The sequence below is a fragment of the Typopeltis vanoorti genome, chromosome 5, assembly GCF_054136105.1.
Source record: "Typopeltis vanoorti isolate ZY-2024b chromosome 5, IOZ_Tvanoo_1.0, whole genome shotgun sequence".
Classification (NCBI taxonomy): domain Eukaryota; kingdom Metazoa; phylum Arthropoda; class Arachnida; order Uropygi; family Thelyphonidae; genus Typopeltis; species Typopeltis vanoorti.
Window position 1 is genome coordinate 156,566,174 of NC_143553.1, and position 21,433 is coordinate 156,587,606.

Here is a 21,433-nt window from a genome sequence, read left to right on the forward strand (position 1 = left end):
ACCAGAGAATTTTTTTTTTGATTCATTGAATTAAAAGTCTTATTTGTTCATGCAAGCCCTGAAATATTTCAAGAAACTCCTGTCAAATCTTGGAAGCAAAAGAAATAATCGGGTATTAAATTAATAGCTAGAATTTTAGTGGGGAAGATTTCACCTGAAAAGTCACAATACTGTTAGAGTTTGGTTATTTTACAGAGCTATTAGATATTTAAAACCAACAACACGTTACAAAAACTCTTAAAATGATTGCTGTAGAAAACCTGTGGAGAGTTCAAAACCTTGTTTGTCTCATATCAGTTACTTAAAATTTACTAATGCTAAAGAAAAAATAAATAAAATAAATAAATTCCACTTACAGAAATAGGTTAAAAGCACAAGGAATCGAAGATAAAATTAATAGTTATATTGATAATTTCCCAACGGAAACCAAGAGTTAGAACCAAAACACACGATTTCTCACCTACGTACAACAAAAGGGACCGGATAAGATAGATAACTTAAAGATAAGACTTAATGAGAAATATACAGTGTTGGAAAATAAATTCACATGTACTTTATATATTTATTAATTCTGCTCAATTATTCTGTTAGAATATGACCTTTAAAAGTAAAATACAGAAAATATCCAATCAATTTGAAAAAAAAATAATAATAATAATTTCACTTGTCAGAATTCCATACTCTAACAGCAATCGGAATTCTAAACCTGATATAACACTTGCCCTAAAGAAAACGGCGCATAGACTTTCCCACCAAGGTTGGGCAACAGTGGGAAAGAATTAATACAGAGAACCAATCAGATACTAATGTAAATTAAGTAGTCCACTAGCTTTTCTGGTTATTTAAAGAAATATCTTTCAACTCCTATGTTTTGTGTGTTTTGTGGTGTGAATATATGTTAGCCACAGTAACCTATTATGAAAAAGTGAAATGTCTTTTCAGACTTGTGTTTGTGTTCTGTGAATATATGTTAATCAACAATTTGGAATATTCAGAAAACCTACATAGTACCAAGATGTTCCCATTCTGGAAAGATATGTAAGTTTTTTTGTTTTTTTTTTAACTTGAACATAACAATTTATAATTGTAATACAATAATCACTGTTCGTATGTTTTTTGGTAAGCGTAATTTTAATACTGAATAGTTTTTTTTTTTGTTTTCATAAGAATAGTCACAGGGTATATTAGAGTATCAACATGGACACATTAGTGACTTTTCATGTGTAAAGTGTATGTGAAAGAAATGTTACGTCAAGAAAAACACCATTTGCATTGGTGATATATGTAAATTCCTATTTCTGCATATTGCATTGTAAATAATATCTGTGAAATAAATATGTAAACTTAAAAGAACAAACAGTGTCTTTGATGTGTTATGTATGTTTAAGTAAGAATAAGTTGGAAATCACCGTGAATTCACACACGCTTTATTTATTTATTGAACTTTATGATCTTCATTTAGACAAATCAAAATATTCGGATGAATTATGAATAAAATATGAACTTGATTAGAATATGAATATAGAAAAAATACAGTATATAATTAATAATTCAGAAAAGTTCGAAAGAGTGTCGCCATCACGACTTACTATAAGAATTCCAAACATTTAACAGTAAAGAAATACCCCAAATTGTATTGGAAAAATTAGTACAACCATCTATAGAAGAAGAAAAAAAAACTGTATGTTTGAGTGACATAACATATAATTAAATTATTCAGAAAACCTCGACACTGTGAATTTCCAAACACATAACATCACAATTCTTATCTCTAAATATCACCAAACACATCACGTGATGTCCTGACAGACAAGGGCCCCAGCGAAATTCCAAACTCAATAACAACAAACATTCGCGTCACGATTCCTTATCTTATCTTGATCTTGTTTAAAATGTCCACCAATCACGACACGATTCCTTATCTCTAATAAATCTTCCTTTCCATTCAAAACAATAACGTCACTTATTAACAACTAACAATGACGTCACTGATAATCATCTGACAACAACAAACATTCACGTCACAATTCCTTATCTTATCTTGATCTTGATCTGGTTTAAAATGTCCACAAATCACGACACGATTCCTTATCTCTAATATATCTCTCTTTTGCATTCAAAACAAAAACGTCACTTATTTACAACTAACAGATGACATCACTTATTTACAAATAACAAATGACGTCATTTATCTACATCTCATAACAACAAACATTCACGTCACGATTCCTTATCTTATCTTGATCTTCATCTGGTTCGAAGTGTCCACGAATCACGACACGAATCCTTATCTCTACCATCACCCATAATTCCATATGCGAACCAAAACACAAGAACTGAAGCCATTGACACATGTGCCCCCAGGGAAATTCCTGCATTCCAAAACCATGAAGCCATGCCCATCAGAAGCATTTGGTTTAAAGTGTCCCACCAATCACAACACGAATCCTTATCTCAACCATCACCCATAATTCCATACGCGAACCAAAACACAAGAACTGAAGCCATTGTTCACATATGCTCCCAGGGAAATTCCTGACTCATGAAGCCATGCACACCGGAAGCATTTGGTTCAAACCGCCACCCCTACTACTATCCTAAATTTTCAGTATCGAAATGGATGATTCTGAGCAATCTAAGTTTCTTTTTTTTTTACCTTAGTCCTTTCAAATTCTTCAGACTTTCTGTTCCCAGTAACGTACTTGGTTTCTGTTTAGATAAAATGCAACATCTGAGAGTTTCGTGCTTTCGTGGTGATCAGCCCGTTATGAAATTTAGGTCAAATATTTTTTTTAGTATGGTCACTTTCTACAATCAAACAAAAAACAATTTGATTAAATTATTATTTGTCAAGGGAGCGTCGGTAACTACTAAACACTGCGAAAGAACTCAAAACAAGATTGGTTATCGTACTTTATGACGTGAAAGATGTGCAGGTAATAAACGACCACTCCTTAGGTTTTCAAGCACTGACTGATTATTAAAATGCAGCTTTCTCTTTGCTGCTTTATGTACAGAAGCTTCTCACAGAAGTAGAATAAATTACTTTATTTTATCAAGGGCACTAAAATATACATGGAATAGTACTTATTAGTCAAGACAGAAAGGATATTTAAATTCAGTTATTTTTATAGTAGAAATATGCAAAGTAGAAACCGCTGCAGTTAAAAAGTTTTTGAATAATTTGAATCTACTCTTTCATTTAAACGTCCAATAGCACTGTAAATAAGTCAAACACTTTACGCAAAACAAGTAACGTTGAATAAGTGTTTCTCGTAAAGAAGTGACTTGCTACTTACGGCTCCTCATGTATATCGTGAGTAGTGGAGAGACTTGCAACTCAATCACTCCTATACTTATGATGGAATCACGTTAACACGCTCATTTGAATGGCACTTCAATCCTGAAACTGATGGATCAGGGTGTTGTTTCTGCTTCAAGGCATCATTTGTATTTCAGAAATACTCTTGTTCAGGATATTGCTGCTAATAAGGATGGAAAAAAACTTCAGACTCTTAAACGAAATACAATATCATGCATCCTACGAAGAATAAAATGTAGCGTGAAGTGAGGTAGCAGCATAGTTTGTAACTGGCGTTTGGAAAAATTCTGAAAATATGTTCACACATTCATAGGATTCAACAAAGAATTACAAGAGATTGTTAACAAGGTAATGATGCTAGCCAACGAGTTAGAGTTTCAGGTTAACAATGAAGATTTAGAGCAGTTGTTGGAAACTGTGGAAGAAGAGCTTTGAAATAAAGACCTTATAGAGCTAAATCCCAGAAAGTTGTGGAAGAATAGGTAGAGGAGAGAGAAGAGCACGAAAAAGAGAAAGCATAAAATAGAAGATATGCAGAAGAACAACAGCAACATCGAAAAACAACACAACAAGGGAGAAATGCAGAAGAAAAAGAGGAGAGAAAAAAGTAGAGCAAGAGAGAAAAGAAGAAGGGAGAAAATGAGAAGCAACTCAGCTGCAAAACGCTTACTGGGAAAATATTTATCAGGAGCAAATGTTTCTGTCCAGTTTTAATTAGGTAATTCGGTTGTTTGAGGACATCAACCCCCCCCCCCCAAGTGAGGAGAAATTTGGGAAAGTAAACAACATGATAGCTGCAGTTGCTTGCTACAGAAAAACATATCAGAAAAGTAAAATACAAAAAATAATCCCTATACTTTTCACGCAAAGTTTCTTAAAGAATGCTACTCTTCCACAGCAGTGCGGTGTTTTGTAATCACACGATACTTTGCAATCTACTGTGCCGGCCTACCGTGTGGTTGATAGATTGATAAGTTGATGAGTAAGTGGCCTCCCTGCCTTATTTAGAGGAAAATATTTTCGTCGGGATGGTCAAAGAGTCATCCGAGGTAATTTCTTTTGCACGGCACATTAAACAGAAACCAAAGAGTTATACAGCAGGACATGTGGAAATCCGTAAGTGGCCTATGTAACCTTCTCGACCTCTATTGTGCCAGTAATCACATGCGATGTTTACAGAAGGCGAGACAGACTACCCATAATGGGTTTAATGATGCGCTTGACTGAACTGACTGTTCAACAGTTGTAAAAATAGAAGGCTGTTTGAAGCATTTTAGATCCTTTTTTTTGTTTGTTTCTTTTAATATTTTTCGAAAGCTGCTGCCAGTCAAAAAAAAAAAAAAAAGAAGAAAAAAAAAGAAAAAGAAAAAGTAGAGAAAGTGTCAAAGTAACACTTGTTTAAAATTGTAAAGTGTGTTACATTCTTTGTTTATTTATGCATTGATAATAATTCCTCAAAATAATAAGTTATTCAAAAATATTTGAACACTGCTACTTGGGCTGTATGATTGATTTCTCTCTCTCTCTCTTTTCCTCCAAGAGAAAGATAACAGAAAGAGGAAAAAAAAAGAGAAGAATAACAAGACAGAGAGAGAGAGAGAGAGAGAGAGAGAGAGAGAGAGAGAGAGAGAGAGAGAGAGAGAGAGAGAAATCAAACCAAAAGACTAAATAGCAGAAGCATTATAAATTTATTCATTATAACTTTCTATATCGCCTTATAAACTCATTTAATGACTTTCCATTATACTGGCAGCCTTACATATTATGCAATGTATTTCCGTTTTAAATTGCTCAACTGAAATGTGGACAAACAACTCACTTATAGAATAAGCTGTGTTTTGAATCTGTTTTCAAAGTTTTATCGCTCATATTACGTTTGTTCCTGCCATACAAAATTTGTAGTTTTTCGCAGCCATCATTTGAAATGGATTGAACTTTTGAAAAATTGTGATAGTTAAGAAGATAGTGTCATCTGCAAAAATGAAAAACTAAGTATAATAGCGTTGCCATATTGGAAACCAGATTTAATGCCAACTTCCTTAATGATGTTGCTTCTCGTAGTGTACAGCTTCGTTACTCCTGATTGAAGAACAAATCGACTTCAGTTATAACTGTTGTTTTTAAACTTTGTTTTAATTGGCATTAGCTATCTGTCGATGTAGAGATCTATTTTCACGATAAAAAGTCAGGACAATATCTATTTGGCCTAAATCCAGCATTTATTTTACCGATTTTTCCTTTAATGAGATCTTTAGCCGTCCATAAACGTTTCTAAGAACAATTAGCAAGGAAATTTCTCTATTATTCTTACATTTATGTTTTTCTTTATACAGTTCTTAATTTTTTCTTGATATATTTCTTTATTTTTTCTTTTATCTCTTTATTTTTCTTTATGGATTTTTTATTTTTTCTTCATATATATAATTGAGATTTTACCTGTATTACTGATGTATACTAATCACTGCGCCTCGTTTTGAATGTTTTATCTCTCAAGATCTGTGTAGCCCAAAAACATCGCATATGCAATTATAGCACTAGGCTACTCGAAGAAAGACAATTATAACTTTCATGACTGTACTGTAGTTTGCCGGATACACTCAAACAACACACAGTAAGCTTACACAACTTCTGTCCATAATATTTAGTGCTAAGATTATGGACCACAATATGGCAACTGTTATCTCTTACGTTCCTTTCGTTTCTTGCTAAAAGGCTGATGCGTCTTTTCTCGCAGCTTTAAAACACATACAGCTTTTAAACAATGAAAACCACAGCTCGCAAATAAATGAAAACCTTACTACATGAACATTGTCGTTATTTTTAATAAAGAAGTCCTGTATAAGAAAATTAAGTTGGTTTTTCGCACTTAGAATGAAACACGTATGAGGTCAATAGTTTTTAACTAATTCGCATTGACGGTTTCTTTTTAGCATTCGTCGGTTCAGGGGAATATAACTTTGAGCAGTGTTCTCGAGCACTGACCCTTCTTCATGAAAAGGAGACCGAGAGTGTGCTTAATCAGATACATGGATCAATAGCAATTCTTGATATAGAAGGCGTTACTTGGTCGTCTTTTCAAAATTTTATTGGACTGCATACACTGATCAAGTTTTTTAAACATGGCGTGGTAAGTAATGTTTATTGTTTCTACAAGATATAACATGACAACTTATTATATATATATATATATTTATTTTTTAAAGATTAAATGATTGAAAGCCGAGAAATAAAAATGTTGTTTTAATTCAGCACGACTAGATTCGTCTTCAAGAAGACTTCTTCGGGTGCACAATAAGAGAGCACAACCAATAAAAAATCGTGAAAGAATAAAAAAGCCTAAACAAAGCGTTAGCGTAAAAATTCTTTAAAATTAAAGCGTTAGCGTAAAAATTCTTTAAAATTAAAGCGTTAGCGTAAAAATTCTTTAAAATTAAAGCGTTGGCGTATGAACATTTGAAGCTGTTCTCTGTATCTCCTCATCATTGGGCGTGGCATGCATTCAAAATCTCGTGAACGCCGAAGTTGGATGGTAACACAATGGCAGTCCGAAAGATTATAACTGAGATTGTTTAAGATGTATTTGATTGAAAACGATTTCTCTGGATTCCGCTATTCTTCTTTCTAGTTCATCATAGCAGCGAAAGATAATTTCAGATTTGTCCCATAAAACTGGATGAACGAGGTTTTCTTCATCAGCGTTAGCAGAATTCAGAAAACATGGTTTGTCAGAGCAATATCTCGTGTTCTGACATACGTGACGTTTCTATTATATTCTTCAAGACTTAATTCGATGGATTTCTCCGTCTGGCCAAAATAAGGTTTCACCAAATTCGTAAACGCCGGGTTGTCTTGTCTTTGTTTGGCCTACTTAGCAAGGAACGGAGTTTCAGGACAGAAGTGAATGAAGTCCAGATGTTGTCTTGAAGTCCAGACTTATACAAATTATACAATTATCCAGAGTTTGGCTAATTTTGGCGAAAGAGAGCTGGTATATGATAGGGAAATGTACCATTTTTACTATTTGTATGTGCAGTATGGCAATGAGGTGGATTGAAAAGTAACTTATTGTTTGCTTTGAATAACCATTTTGTTGCTACTCTTAGAAGAAACTGAAGCTCTTTGTCGATGATACTTTTAACTCCCTGCAGGTGTCACGTAATAATAATAATAGGAAACAAATCCGATTACAAAAAGGAACAACAAAATAAACGATATGTGCGCTGGAAAAAATAAACTCTTGCATGGCCAATTTCTTCGAGATACTGAGGTATCTCGAAGAAATTGGTATACAGCACGGATACATAAAGAAATTTATATATCCGTGCTGCAGCCATTGCTTGTTCACGCATATATAAAAAAGAAACAGAAGAATTTATTCTAGCAGCTCAAGAACAGGCATTACAAACTAATGCAATCAAAGCAAAAATTTTAAATATCAATAATAACAGTAAATACAAATTATGCGATCAGAAAGATGAGACCGTAGAACATCTAATCAGTGCCTGCAGCAAAATGGCTCTAGTCAAATATTTATAGTCAAACTGACTATAAATACCGCCATGATCAAGTCGCCAAATTAGTTCATTGGCATCTAAGCAAAAAATATGGCTTTCCTACTTCTGATAACTGGTGGCAGCATAAAATAGAGACTGATTTGAAAACGAAACAGCAAAAATTCTGTGGGACGTACGAATATTAACTGGTTCGCATTTAGAACACAATAGACCTGACATCACAATTATCGAACATCGACAAGTTAGGATTATCGATATTGCAGTACCCAGTGAAAACAACATCAACAACAAAGAATTGGAAAAAAATTACTAAATATCGAGATCTGGCAATCGGAGTTGGCCGACTGTAACTTAAACACATCAAAGTCATCCGAATAGTAGACGAAATATCCTTAAATTCGGTGGGTACCAAGATTTTGACAATAAAAAATGTTTATAAACAACTTATAGGAGAAATATGACAGTGAGTGAGAGAAAAATACATTAATATGAACCATACGGTATGTACTGTGAAATGATTCAGAATCAGTTGACAAGAAAATATATATTCCACATAGAGCTGACATACTACAAGAGTTTGTCAATGAGATTCGGGCGATCACTGGGTGTTACATTCAATGTGTCGCTTTTGTGAAGGACCAATAGCTGATACTCCATACTCCCCTACAGACAAACGCAACTGTTCTGTCGAAATGTTTCGCACATGATGTGCGATTTTTTCTTTCAAATCTGCCTGGAGAAGTTTGTCCCGATACACCATGCTTTTAGGTAACCCCAAAAGAATAAGTCATAGGGTTAAGGTCGGGCGAACACGGTGGATTTCATATAAAATGAGCGACTGGTTACTCAATCCTTTGTGAAATGTTGTGGGGAGGTGTTCCATCTTCCATCAACACTATCGTGTTCCGGTACCTCCATCACTGCAGTTTCGGGATGACAAAACAACTCGACATGTCCCAATCAAGCGCAACTGTGACCGTTGCCAAGGTCACAGATCATGTTCGACGTACTTCGTGGAAGAAAGTATCCTTACAATCACTTATAGCGAATGTTAGAAACTTGTTGAAGTGCATGGGGGTTTCTTTGTATCCCGGATATTGCAGTTTTTAGTGTTCCACAAACATGAAATCATTGTCCACCTCGATGCGTGCCAGAAATGAAAACACAAACATTTCACGGATACTGCCATCTTCCATTGCAATTATTTGCTATGGTTGAGTTTATGTGGATAGAAACTATATATACTGAGTCAAATGGCTACATACACATCCTCGCACACTTCTCTTTCCAGTGTTTCCTTTCCTGTGTTTTTATTTTTCCAGGCGCATCATATCAATAAAGATGTGGGGAATTCAATGAAAGTGCAAAGGATTTGCTTTCCGTTATACCAAAAAGAAAAAAAACCACCTAAGTAGCTTTTTCAGGAATATATTATCTTGAATAGATTACATTGAATGCTATTTACTGCATAAATAATTTTCATGGTTTCCATTTATCTTTAGTACGAAATGGCGCAAAAAAAAAAAAAAAAAAAAAAAAACTCATGAGTACATCACAGCACACATTTCGACAATGTGGCAATCCATCATTGAGTGGTGTGGAAACAAATTAATTCTAAAATCCAAAATTAAAATTAATTCCAAAATACCTCAGGGTCCCGCTTGTATAATGTTTCCATAAGGCATTTTTTCTTGTGCATGCAGAACTTCAATTTCTTCTGTTTAGAAGAGTAGTAAGACCCGAGCCCCCTTCGGTGGCTTTCACCGACTCCTTTTGTTAGAATGTAATGGGTTTTAATTCAGAATATGAAGTGAGGACTTTTTATCAGGGTTTTTCAGTTAAAGGTGATTTTGTCTAACTCATACGGAGATGGAAATATTTTCTCCCGGAAAACGGGCTTTCGTCCCTCAAAACTTTGTTCCGCCATACATGAACACACACGTTTCAGTCATGAAATATGGGAAATGCAGCAGAGAATTGAAACCAGGCTGTATAAATTACCTAATCCGCCTAATTGGGGACTAACGTGTCAGTGATGGATGAGAAACACATGGATGAATGAAACATATTCGGTAAACGCCAACCCTTCTTCGCATGGTGTAATTTATGTGTCCTTCTTGACAAATCGTTGAGGTTCCTCTGGATTACCCATCGTATAACAAATCACGAGAATATGGAATCAGGTAAATAGTGAAAATTAAAAATTATGAGAGCTGATGAAATAAATGAGGAAATCCCGTGTATCTGTAGAGAAATCCCTTGAATCCTCGACTCTTAAATATCTTTGAGATATATTTATAACGGATGTAAATAGAATTAACTCTTTCTGATAGGAAGAATATGATGGGTCCTATTAACGACGATGGCCTTGTTAATAAAACTCTCGTTGGAATAATTAGATAATAATGTGGAATTAATTTGTTGCTATGTTTGGAAATAACAATGTCCGAGATAATTATAAGATAGTGTAATTATCAGTTTGGAAGATTTTCCAAACTGATGATGGCCAAACTCTATCGCTCATAGGTTATTACATCCTTGCATGTCTATTTCCTCTGAGGAAGAAATTAGTCTTAAAATATTTTATTTATTAAAGTAACTTGAACTTTTTATTGACAGTTAAATCAAATTCACCGTCGCATTTTTGGACTTCTGTCAGGAATCATAAATAAGGCTGTATCCCGATCATTTCACAGTACAGATAGCTCTAGTACATGCAGAAATTTTGTATAGTATTTTGTCTTACTTATATATAGTTCTTTGATGTAGTAAGAACATTTGAATTCACCAGAGCGGCATTAAAACTTGATCCATAAAGTAAAATTATTACAGCATTAAAAATACCTTCGAATACAGTATAAAATAAGGGAACGTCTCATTGCTATTGAAAAAAAAGCCAGATATTACTAAGTGATTATTAAAATACATCCTATAACAGACCTCTAAATATTTTCGATATTTGCAAATGCAGGTTGCAAATTAAAAAATCCTTTGTATTCTGATATTCTGTCCTTTGTTATCCTTTATCTGTAGACCATATTAAATTAAGCATTTCATATACTGGTTATATCGGTTAGCTGATATTTTATCAGCAATTATTATAAACGTGTGATAAACTGACTATTATAAACTTATTTGATGTCCTTTAATGTAAATTATTTTTCAGGATATCATGCCTGTACGCATGAAGCAGGTTCATGTACTAAATGCACCAACTCTAATAAAAGCTATTTATTTTGCTGTCCGGCACGTTTTCAGCGAGAAGATCTACAACAGGGTAAGTCTATTTTTGATTTATATTTATTACACACACACGCGCGCGCGCACACACACACACACAAGATTAAAACATAAGCGAGGTTGAAAACAATTCTTGCTTTCAATTAAGAGTCAAACTGATGGCTCAATTAAATAACAAAGCAGTAAAGAATATTATAAGATATAAAACAGATCCAAGAAAATTCAAAATTAGAATCACAAAGATACAAAAATCGAAAGACATCGGTTTAATATACAATGAAAATTTCCATGAAATTCAAAGATACGTTAGTATTCAATCTCCGTAAAAATATCTCAAATGGGATATTCCTCGTAAGATCAATATGTTAGAGAATGAAATCTTCTCTCTTGATTCAATGATTACAAAATTATTATGACACATAAAAGAAGCGAAAAGAAGGACACTTAGTTATTGAAGTATATTCAACTTTAAGGATAAAATAAATCATTTAAATGCCGGTGTCATTTAAATTTTGTGGAGAATTGGACATTCCCCTTACTAGTGTGTTCTGAAAAAGCCCTTGAATTGTAAAACGTTCCACTATCACACACACATACCATTAGGGAAAAACTTGTCCTTTGGATCTATCAACAAAACTTTGTGATCTTCCACGCGGGATATTTGATATTTGAATTGTGTAAACGGCCACAATCATAAATAACACGAAATAACGAAGAATATTATCAGATGCAAGCATGTGGTACTGAGCAAAAAGTGCTCGATATATATATGTTTAATACACATAAATTTTAACAAATTTAGAATTTCCACTATGCAAAACAAAAATGTCATTACTACCCTCACATTTCTGCAAATAAATATTCAACATTCACGGCAGGCTGTAAATAAATACTTGAAACATCGAAGTAATGTTAAATCACGAACTTTATTTCACTAACAAAGACTGGGCTGGCTTTTTGAATAAGTTAAAATTATTTTGTAAAGGAGAGGAAAAGAAGAAATCTGCGATACTTGTGATCAACCCAGAAGGTTACATAATTAGTTTCTCAGTACAGCAACGAGGACTTGCTAATTGCTGAATTTATGTACCGTAGAATCAAAACTCTTGATCCGGCCTTCTATCTAGATTATCATGGCGACATAAAGTACGCCTGAGTAAAATAGGGTAGCATCGTTTGTTTTCTTATAACTTATGGTTTACGCTTTGAAACAAAATTCAACGCAGTGAAGGAATGCCAACACATTTAGACATATCTATTGATGATACATTTAAGTCTAATGAAATGCTATCAATGGACAAAATAAAATCCCTGGTAAGGATGGTAAAACTAATGCTTGAGAATGTTCCCCCGGATATTTAACAACCGCTTATAACAACTAGCTCAAGAAAGGGTGACTTTTTATATAGAAGTGATCCAAAATTATACCAATAATCCAATCAGGAAAAGACGCATGTGACGAAGACGTAAAAGCTCATAAAAGTCGCTGGAAGGTATTAAAAACTTACAATGCACGATATAATGCATTCCTCTTTCAATAGACATATTCAGTCGTAACGAGTATGCATTTAGACCCCAGAAAAGTACTGTTTTTGCTTTTATAGAATTTTAAAACATTTACACGAAAACAGCCTTATTGACTTGTCTCGAAGTTCACGGAGCTCACTGATTTATCGTAGCCAGCCGTCATCAATCAGTTAAAGAATTATTTCGACCTTATTCAACCTTACAGAAATTACTTTTAAGGTGTTAGCAGCCTTGAACTAATTCTATAACGAAATAATCAAACGAGTCTGCCTATGATGGTGACGTTTTGGATCTGGGTTTTGGCACATCCAGTACTACTCATTATTGCGATTTTCATATTACACTGAAACAGAGACAGCTTATGCGACTGATTTGACAGCTGTGATTCATTGATGAGATAGTGTATAAATATACGCAACGGCTAGTGAAGAATTCTAAATTCGTAGAATTCGCGCAGGAGAGTAAAGAGTACGATAGTACCGAATTTAGAATATTCCCTATTTCACCTGAAGAAGAGTTTTCGTCTATGATAGGCCAAGAAAGAACGACAGTTATTTCATGGCTTATCATAGACGATTTATTACAGTAAAAACGATTTTTCAGATTACGTCATCTCTGTAGAATTAATCAACCAACAATACTGCTTGCCGTAATCCACTTGCTTCCATATCCCCACGAACACAACTCCAATCAAAGGACAGCAGCAATTTACAGTGATAGCGGGATCACTATATACACACACAAAAAAAAAAAGCCTAAATCACAACTTAGCCTTAGCAGAGAAAGCAAGAACATTGCTCATAACAAGAACTCAATTTACCCTCCCTATATAATCAAATACTTTGGATTCGGAAACGTATTCCAGAGGGAGGGGAAATTAAGTTATGGGGGGTAAAGGCGGATAGCGGGATTGCTGGAAATGCGACACACTATCATTTGTTGTCAGTACCTTGAAAACCATGTAAGCCTGAAGTAATTTAGTACCATGGGTAGACTAATGATTTTTTTTATTGTTAATAAAAGTAATGAAATGTTTATTGGCATAAACATTTCATTACTGTTATTAATATTTTACCTAGTCTGCAAACCCTTCTCTACAGACCAGACATGGACCGTTTTTGAATCACTTCAAGCTTCCATTAATCGAGGAGTTGATTTCGCATCCGGCGATGAAATTCACTTACCACCTAAAGACATTCGCAAATGCGAGGGCATATGCCCATTTAGAATCAACAGGTGAGAAGATACACTAGCCATTCGAGTTGTATATTAGAACAATATTGCCAATATTGCACTCTCATATGTTGCCTATGTTCTAAATCTTTAAGCAGTCAGAAATTAAACTGCTGCATGAAAATGAATGAATCTATGCACAGGCGCTGCTGTAGCCATGGCACAACAAAATTGTTTATCACGCGATACCTCTCTGAAGTAGATGAGCAGGTCGCAGAACATTACTGGCGAACATTTTCAAAGAAGAATGGTCAAATGATGGCCACTCAGCGTCCAACACCACTTGAGCAAGGCATGTTAAAGCGAATATCAGTCGACTTTCAAAGTCACGCGGGCGCAACTCTTATGTAGGGGTTATCTTGAATGGGTAGAAATGCAGAATCTTCCATAGAATAGTCCAGACAGTTATGTAAGACACATCCCTATGTCTTGATACAGCACACAGCACTCCAAGAACTAATGCTGTAATTGATGACCTGCTCCACAACGACAGTAGCAATTTCATTCGCTTGTTATGAACTGACTGGTTTGAGAGCTCTTCCAGGCCTGACTCCCAGCGACCTGTTTCTTCAAAACGACTAATCATTTGTTGCAGAGCACATGGAAATAGTGGACCTCGTCCACATTTGTTCAGGTGACACAATGCGTGGAATGCAGCAAAGCTGTGTAGTCGTTTATGTAATACAGCTTCACGAGCGAAGCATATTGGGGCGAGATTAGTGGCATCACTGTGGTCGGTATTAACAACAAGAATGAAAGGAAAAATCCTGTGTCCATCTTTTTAAACCCCCCCTGGCACCTACCGATTTTCATGATATGCAAATTCTATGCATTTTAGAATTTACCGTCCTCTGGTAGTGAATTTTGAAAGTACTTTTTTTTTGTCGGATATTGCTTCCGCATGACGTGCAATTTTATTCCTGAAAAGTTTCATAGCATTTGAATCACTGCATGACCCTTCACTACAACTTAAACAGGGATAATTTAATTCTGATCACCCTCTATTTTCGATAGAGGTTATAGTACTGTAGATTTTGTAAGTTCCTTATTAGGTTCTGAGTATAAGGTGTAATTGTTTTTGTAAACTAATAATCTCTGCTTTAACTAAATGGTGTTTTAAAAATGCAAAACGAAAAATCAGCTGCCAAATCTGCTTTGCAAATAGCGTCATCGCACTAATTGAAATGGTTCTGTTTTTACTTTTAAAGGTAACATTATCAAGTCATTTAATTTCAGTTTGTGATTTATTACTTTGTTGCTGTGCTTGCTACGTTATTAGTTTAATAATAGAACTTCTACCAAAGCTTATCTTCATTCTAATTCTCTTTTTATGCCGAGTCTTGGCTCTTCATTTCTTCCCAGTTCTGCTTTAGGTAATAATTTTAAACAGTATGCACATTCAATTGAAATGTCGTCTTTCGGTCTTGCTTTGTTCAAAAGAAATATCTTTATGTATTTCCATGAAGGCTTTTAAAATGAATTAATGAATTACCTAATCTATTTTCTTCATTGGTTTCATAAATTTATTCAAAGTCACATTGCGAAGGCCCTTTTGAAAATTTTCATTTCTACTTTCATCTATGTATATATATATATATATATATATATATATATATATATATATATATATATATATATATATATATATATATATATATATATATAAAGTTTTTTTCATCAAAACCTCGGTTTTCAGTCGTTAAATAATAACTTTAATATATATATATATATGTTAACACAACTGATGTTTCATTTTAGTGAAAACGTTAACGCCTTAACTTAAATATCTTAATAAATTTTACTGTATAATTAAGAATCGTTTTAAATATTTAACCAAACTTGTCTGCTTTTAGGTTATTTTCCATAACACTCTGGAGTCGCTTTATGAATTCGTTCCAAGAACCCTTCTTCCCTCGGAGTACGGTGGAGAACTAGGCCCTATGAAAGAACTGTCGGTCTACAAAAAGCTTGAAGAGTGGTATCCACACTACCAACACAGCCTCAAGTATGGCTTTAGTTCTCACAACTGATTCAGCGCTACTGTTCTTGCTTTTTGATATCCGGAATAAGTGGCTTAGAAAACAAAAATTATATTTTTGCCTTGAAAAGAAAATTATAGAGTACCCAGTCCACGTCTGCTAACCCAGTGGTCTAAGCATTCTGATGATTCCTGTGGTCTCGTAAAGGAAACTTTACATCTCTACAACTCTAAATAAACAATTAAGTGTCAATAAAATAAATATCTCAGATAAATAAACATAAACCATCATACGAAACTAAATAGAGAATTTGAATATCAAAGAGAGTATCTTCAGGAATTGAGTATTCTAAGTTATCTAAATAAAATTAAAAGGTAAAATAATAATGTGTCTGTTGCTATGGTTTCATCCACTTCATTGTTTTTTAAAATCATTTAATTTCAAAGAATCATCACGAGATGATCCGATATACCATATGTTTCAGTGAAGCATGTGCGCTAATAATGTATGAAGTCATTAAAATTGGAATAATTCCATAAAGATATTGTTTACCATCATTTTGTATTTTAAAATTTCATGACGGCTGGAGAGTCGCCCGGTTAAACAAGGCCCCCATTGTTTTCGCCAGGGAACCAGGGCGAACAGCGAAAAGCCAGCTACTAGAAAAAATCTGAAAACACACCCCAACTCAACATCACCAGACATCACGATCGGTGGTATCAACATAAGAAGCCTGAATGGCAAAGAAATGGAGCTAGCTGAGGAATTGGATAAGTACCAGATCGACATAATAGGGGTGTCTGAAACAAAAAAAAACAACAAAAAATGGTGAAATCTTTCTGAGCAATAAATACAAAATGTTATATTCGAGCAATGAAAATCAAGGAAAAGAAGGAGTAGCCAGAGTATTCAACACAAAATACGAGGCTAATCTTCTTGAATGGCAGACAGTCTCAAGTAGAGTGATGTGGGCAAATATCAGAATGTGGAATTGGACAATGAGACTTATTTGTGCATACAGTCACACAAAAAGTTCTACTAAGGTAGAAGTGAAGGAATTTTTTGATGCTTTAGAGAAAGCAACTGACACAATGAAAAAGGAAAAGTTGGTCCTTGTTGGAGATCTAAATAGCCGAGTAGGAAATGATTGTCAGACAAAAAAATATTTTGGGAAAATTTGGAGAAAAGAGCAAAGCTAATAATAATGGTAAATACCTGTTGAATTTCTGCTCAGGACATGGACTGGTTATTACTAACACAATGTTTCAACATACAAATGTGCACAAATTCACATGGAGAGAAGAGGCAAGGAATAAGAAAAGTCTCATTGACTATGTTATTGTTGATAGTGATGTTTTCTCCCTGGTGCAGGAGAAAAGTGTGTACAGAGTGTACAGAGGATTTGAAATTGGAAGTGATCACTATTTAGTCTTGAGCAGGATAAAATTGAATTTCATGTTGAAAATAATAACATGAAAGAAAGTTTTAAAGCGAATAAAAGTTGAGCAGTTCTCAGATGTGAAATGTAGACTAAAATTCAAAACGATTATTGAAGAAAAAATGAAAGAGTTTGATCATAGGAACCAAACCTTGGAGATTCAGTGGCAAGCCTTGAAGAAAACCCTGATTGATTCAGCTAGAGAGGCATGTGGTGAGGTTGTCTGCAAGGATAGAAAAATCAGAACTCCATGGTGGACACAGGAAGTTAAAGAGGCAGTGAAGGAAAAGAAGAAAGCATATCAAAAGTTCCTGGCAAATAAGTCAGCTTATGCTCTAAGAGAATATAGATATAAGTGTAAGAAAGCTAAACACTGTGTAAAACTAGTTAAACAAAAGTCATGGGAGAACTTTGGCTAGAACATAGAAACTAAATATCAAGAAGGTGGTAAGATATTCTGGAGGTTGTTGAAGAAGCTTAGAAATAGAGGAAAGAGTGCTGTAAAAGGAGTTAAAGATGATAAAGGTGACATGGAAACGGAAGACAAAGATATCCTTGAAGTATGGAGTAATTAATTTGAAAAATTGCTAAATGAAACAAGCAATGATAGCACAGTGGTAAAAAACACTCAAAAGGCATACAGTCAGGAATACATATCCATACTTGAAGTAAAAAAGGCCATCAAAAACTTGAAATGGGGAAAGGCAGCAGGAGTAGATGATATTGTATGCTGAAGTATGGTAGTATAAAGTCTTACAGTGGCTGCACTGCATAGTTCAGAAGGCCTGGACAAAGGGACGAATTCCTGATGATTGGAGTAGAGCTCTAATAGTACCCATATATAAAAAAAGGAAATAAAACTGAATGTGAGAATTACAGAGGAATTTCCATACTGGGTGTTCCTGGCGAGATCTATGCAATTATACTTGAGAAACGGTTGAGAAGAATTATGGAAGAAAAGCTTGGTGAAGAACAAGCTGGATTCAGGCCAAATAGAGGCTGTCAGGATCAGATCTTCCCTTTACGACAAATAGTTGAGAAAGCATGGGAATTAAACAAAGATCTGTATTTAAGTTTTGTCGATCTGGAAAAGGCATATGACATGATGCCAAGAGAGAAACTATTCAAAACACTACAGTTATATAGTGTCCATGGGGCATTTTATCAAGCAATACTTAGTCTTTATTTGACTTGTAAATCAGCAGTTAGAATTGAAGGAAGTACAAGAAGATGGTTTAATGTTAAACCTGGTGTGAGACAAGGATGTACTTTATCCGCTCTGTTATTCATTATCTATATGGATTACATTATGAAGGAAAGTGGAATATATATATATATATATATATATATATATATATATATATCAGAATTGGAGATGTTAATATCAGCTCTTTGCTTTATGCGGACGATGTTATACTTCTAAATAAATCCGCTACAAGTTTGCAAGATTCCCTGACTAAATTGAATAACTGTTGTAATAGATTGGTATGAAGTTCAGCAATAAAAAGACAAAGACAATGAAAATAGGTAGAATCGTTAATGATATCAACTTTGTTGTGAACGGAGAAACTGTGGATCAAGTAAAACATTTCAGCTACTTAGGCACGATTTTTAGTGAAGATGGTAAATTAAATATGGAAATAGACAACAGAATCAACAAAACTGGTATGATAGGAAGTCAAATGAATAAATTCGTATGGAATAAAAGAGAAATTAGTCGATACACTAAATTAGCTGTATACAAGACAGTGTTCAAACTAGTTTTAACTTATGGATCTGAGAGCTGGGTCAGAAGTAAAACACTTGACCAAAGACTAGACACCGCAGATATGAGAAATATTAGAAATATTAGAGGCGTGAACAGATGGCATCAATGGCAATATCATATTAAAAACAGGATATTAGGAAAGAACTTGACATCGTCAGCATCCAGGAATGCGTTAGCAGAGCTAATCTCAGATGGTATGGTCACTTAAACAGAATGGGCGAGGAAAGATTAGCAAAACAAGTGTTCTCTGCTAGGTTGGCAGGAAAACGACCCAGAGGAAGACCAAGATGTAGGTGGATTGATACGGTACAAAGTGCCTTAGACGATAGAAATATAAGATCTGATAATGTTGGAGTCTTGACAAGTAACAGACTGATTTGGAGGAAAATTGTAGATAGGAAGTTAGTAATGATATAAATTTTTCATGTAGTACTATCGTATCATGTAACCCCTTGAGGGTACATGTCAGGAATTTGATGATGATGATGAGATATTGTTTATTTTTGTCGAATTTAAATACTGTTCATGCAAGATTATTTAGTTAAATGAGTCTTCAAATTTAACATAAATAACAACTAAGTGAAATTCCTGTTTATTTGTGTATTGATTTGTTTTGTACATTATATATTTATTTTCCTAATTGTCCACTGAATTATTTAATTGGTTGCATCAATCGCTTATTGTAATTAAGTACAAGTAAATAATTATTTGCTTGTTTAATTTATCATTTTAGCTGTTGTCGTGTATAATACTGATTGCGGTATTTGTATTACTATTGTCTTCGACTGCTTTTAATAGCTGTGAATTGACAGTGAACAAAGTACTGAACTCTAAACAGAGATATTAAACATAGGCTCACGAAATAAGAAAAGAAGAAAGTACAGTTCTCGAGCTATTGGTTTTGAGTAAACACACGTTTTAGCTTTCTTTCAGCTCATCACATTTACTGAGAAACAGGGAGCAGCACAGTAGAAGCACGTGCAACGATTACCTGCAAACGAAGAGAAACTTTCCTGTCATTTACAGGCAGTTTTTCAAGAAAATTCAGATCATTAGCGATTGAGAGATCCAGAATTAAGCTTAATGACTGTTCTGACTCTTTTGCAAACTTATAATTTCCCCGAATTGGATTACGAAACGAAATGAGCTGACGACATAATTATCCATCCGTGCTTTGAAGTTCAACTTTTCCAGTTCATTGCATGCAAGGTTCAAGGTACATATAAGTCTTACAAATAACAGCGTCGTTAAAAGAGATTACTATTTTTTATTAGTTTCTTAAAAGTCATTAGGGATTTTATACTACTCTTGTATAGGAATATACTACACGTACTGTAATTTCATCACATTTTTCTGTGTTCATTCTGACCGAACCTTAAGGTGGCTAACCCGTATAAAATAATACGTGTTGCACAGACGATTTTTTATTTTTAATTCATTTTGTTTTTCGAAATGTAGAATTTAAAACTCAAATTTTTGATAGATAGCAAAATAAAAAAAAATTGTTATTCATCGAAAACTACTGAAATATCGAGATCAAATCGATATTTCAGTAGTTTTCGGTGAATAACAATTCCTGCAACCGTTCTTTCTTATGATAATTGCAAGACAACAAAGGGCTTTAAATATCTTTATTATCATTTTCTTAGTATATCATTTGCGCAAATAAATGAAGTTAGCCACTGATATATTAATGAGTAACTATAATTACGGTTTGCCAAGCATAACTCGAATGCGCAACATTCGAGTTATGCTTGGCAAAACTCGCATAACTCGAATGCGCAACATAATTTAGCTGTTAAAAATCGAGAAATCTTAGATTACCTCAGATTCTGCCATCCTATTCCAGTGAACCGAAATGTGTGAAATTGAAAATTTCGTATATTTTCGAACACATAACCAGGAATGAAATGTCACATATGTTATATAGTATGCGTATACGCTCCAATGCGCATGTTTTTTTCCCTTTACCACTTAAGTGTTTCATACAATAAATCAAGAGAACGAATATGATCTGGAAGAGCAAAATAGAAGCAACAATGAAATCTTGAGAGAGGCCAGCAAGAATTGCATTTTAATAATTTCAACGGAGTTTTTCACAAATTTTATAGAGAGAATCAACCATAAACGTATTATATAATAAAATTGCTAATCAATAATTATTTAAATGATAGCATATTATCAGTTCGTTTATATTGTTGATCATTATTAAAAACCATAAATATTAAAAAATTACAATTAACGATGATAGCAACATGTTGCAACACTGCTAATTATATACTACTCGCTCCGAATTAATACTGGTATAATTGACCATCTTTACAATAACCTAAGATAATAATAATAATAATTATTATTATTATTATTATCTCAGACCTCCAGGGAGTCAAGGACTCATCGAGGGAGGCCGTT

At 34.1% G+C, this 21,433-nt stretch overlaps 1 protein-coding gene across 1 annotated transcript in view; it reads left to right on the forward strand.

The window, feature by feature from the left end:
* The window catches only part of LOC150106979 (uncharacterized), a 102,209-nt gene that overhangs the window by 32,613 nt on the left and 48,163 nt on the right, over positions 1-21,433 (forward strand). The window contains exons 5-7 of the mRNA XM_090393526.1: positions 6,253-6,449; positions 11,003-11,113; positions 15,690-15,852. Coding sequence (XP_090249652.1) covers positions 6,253-6,449; positions 11,003-11,113; positions 15,690-15,852 — 471 coding nt within the window. The remainder of the gene's footprint in view (positions 1-6,252; positions 6,450-11,002; positions 11,114-15,689; positions 15,853-21,433) is intronic.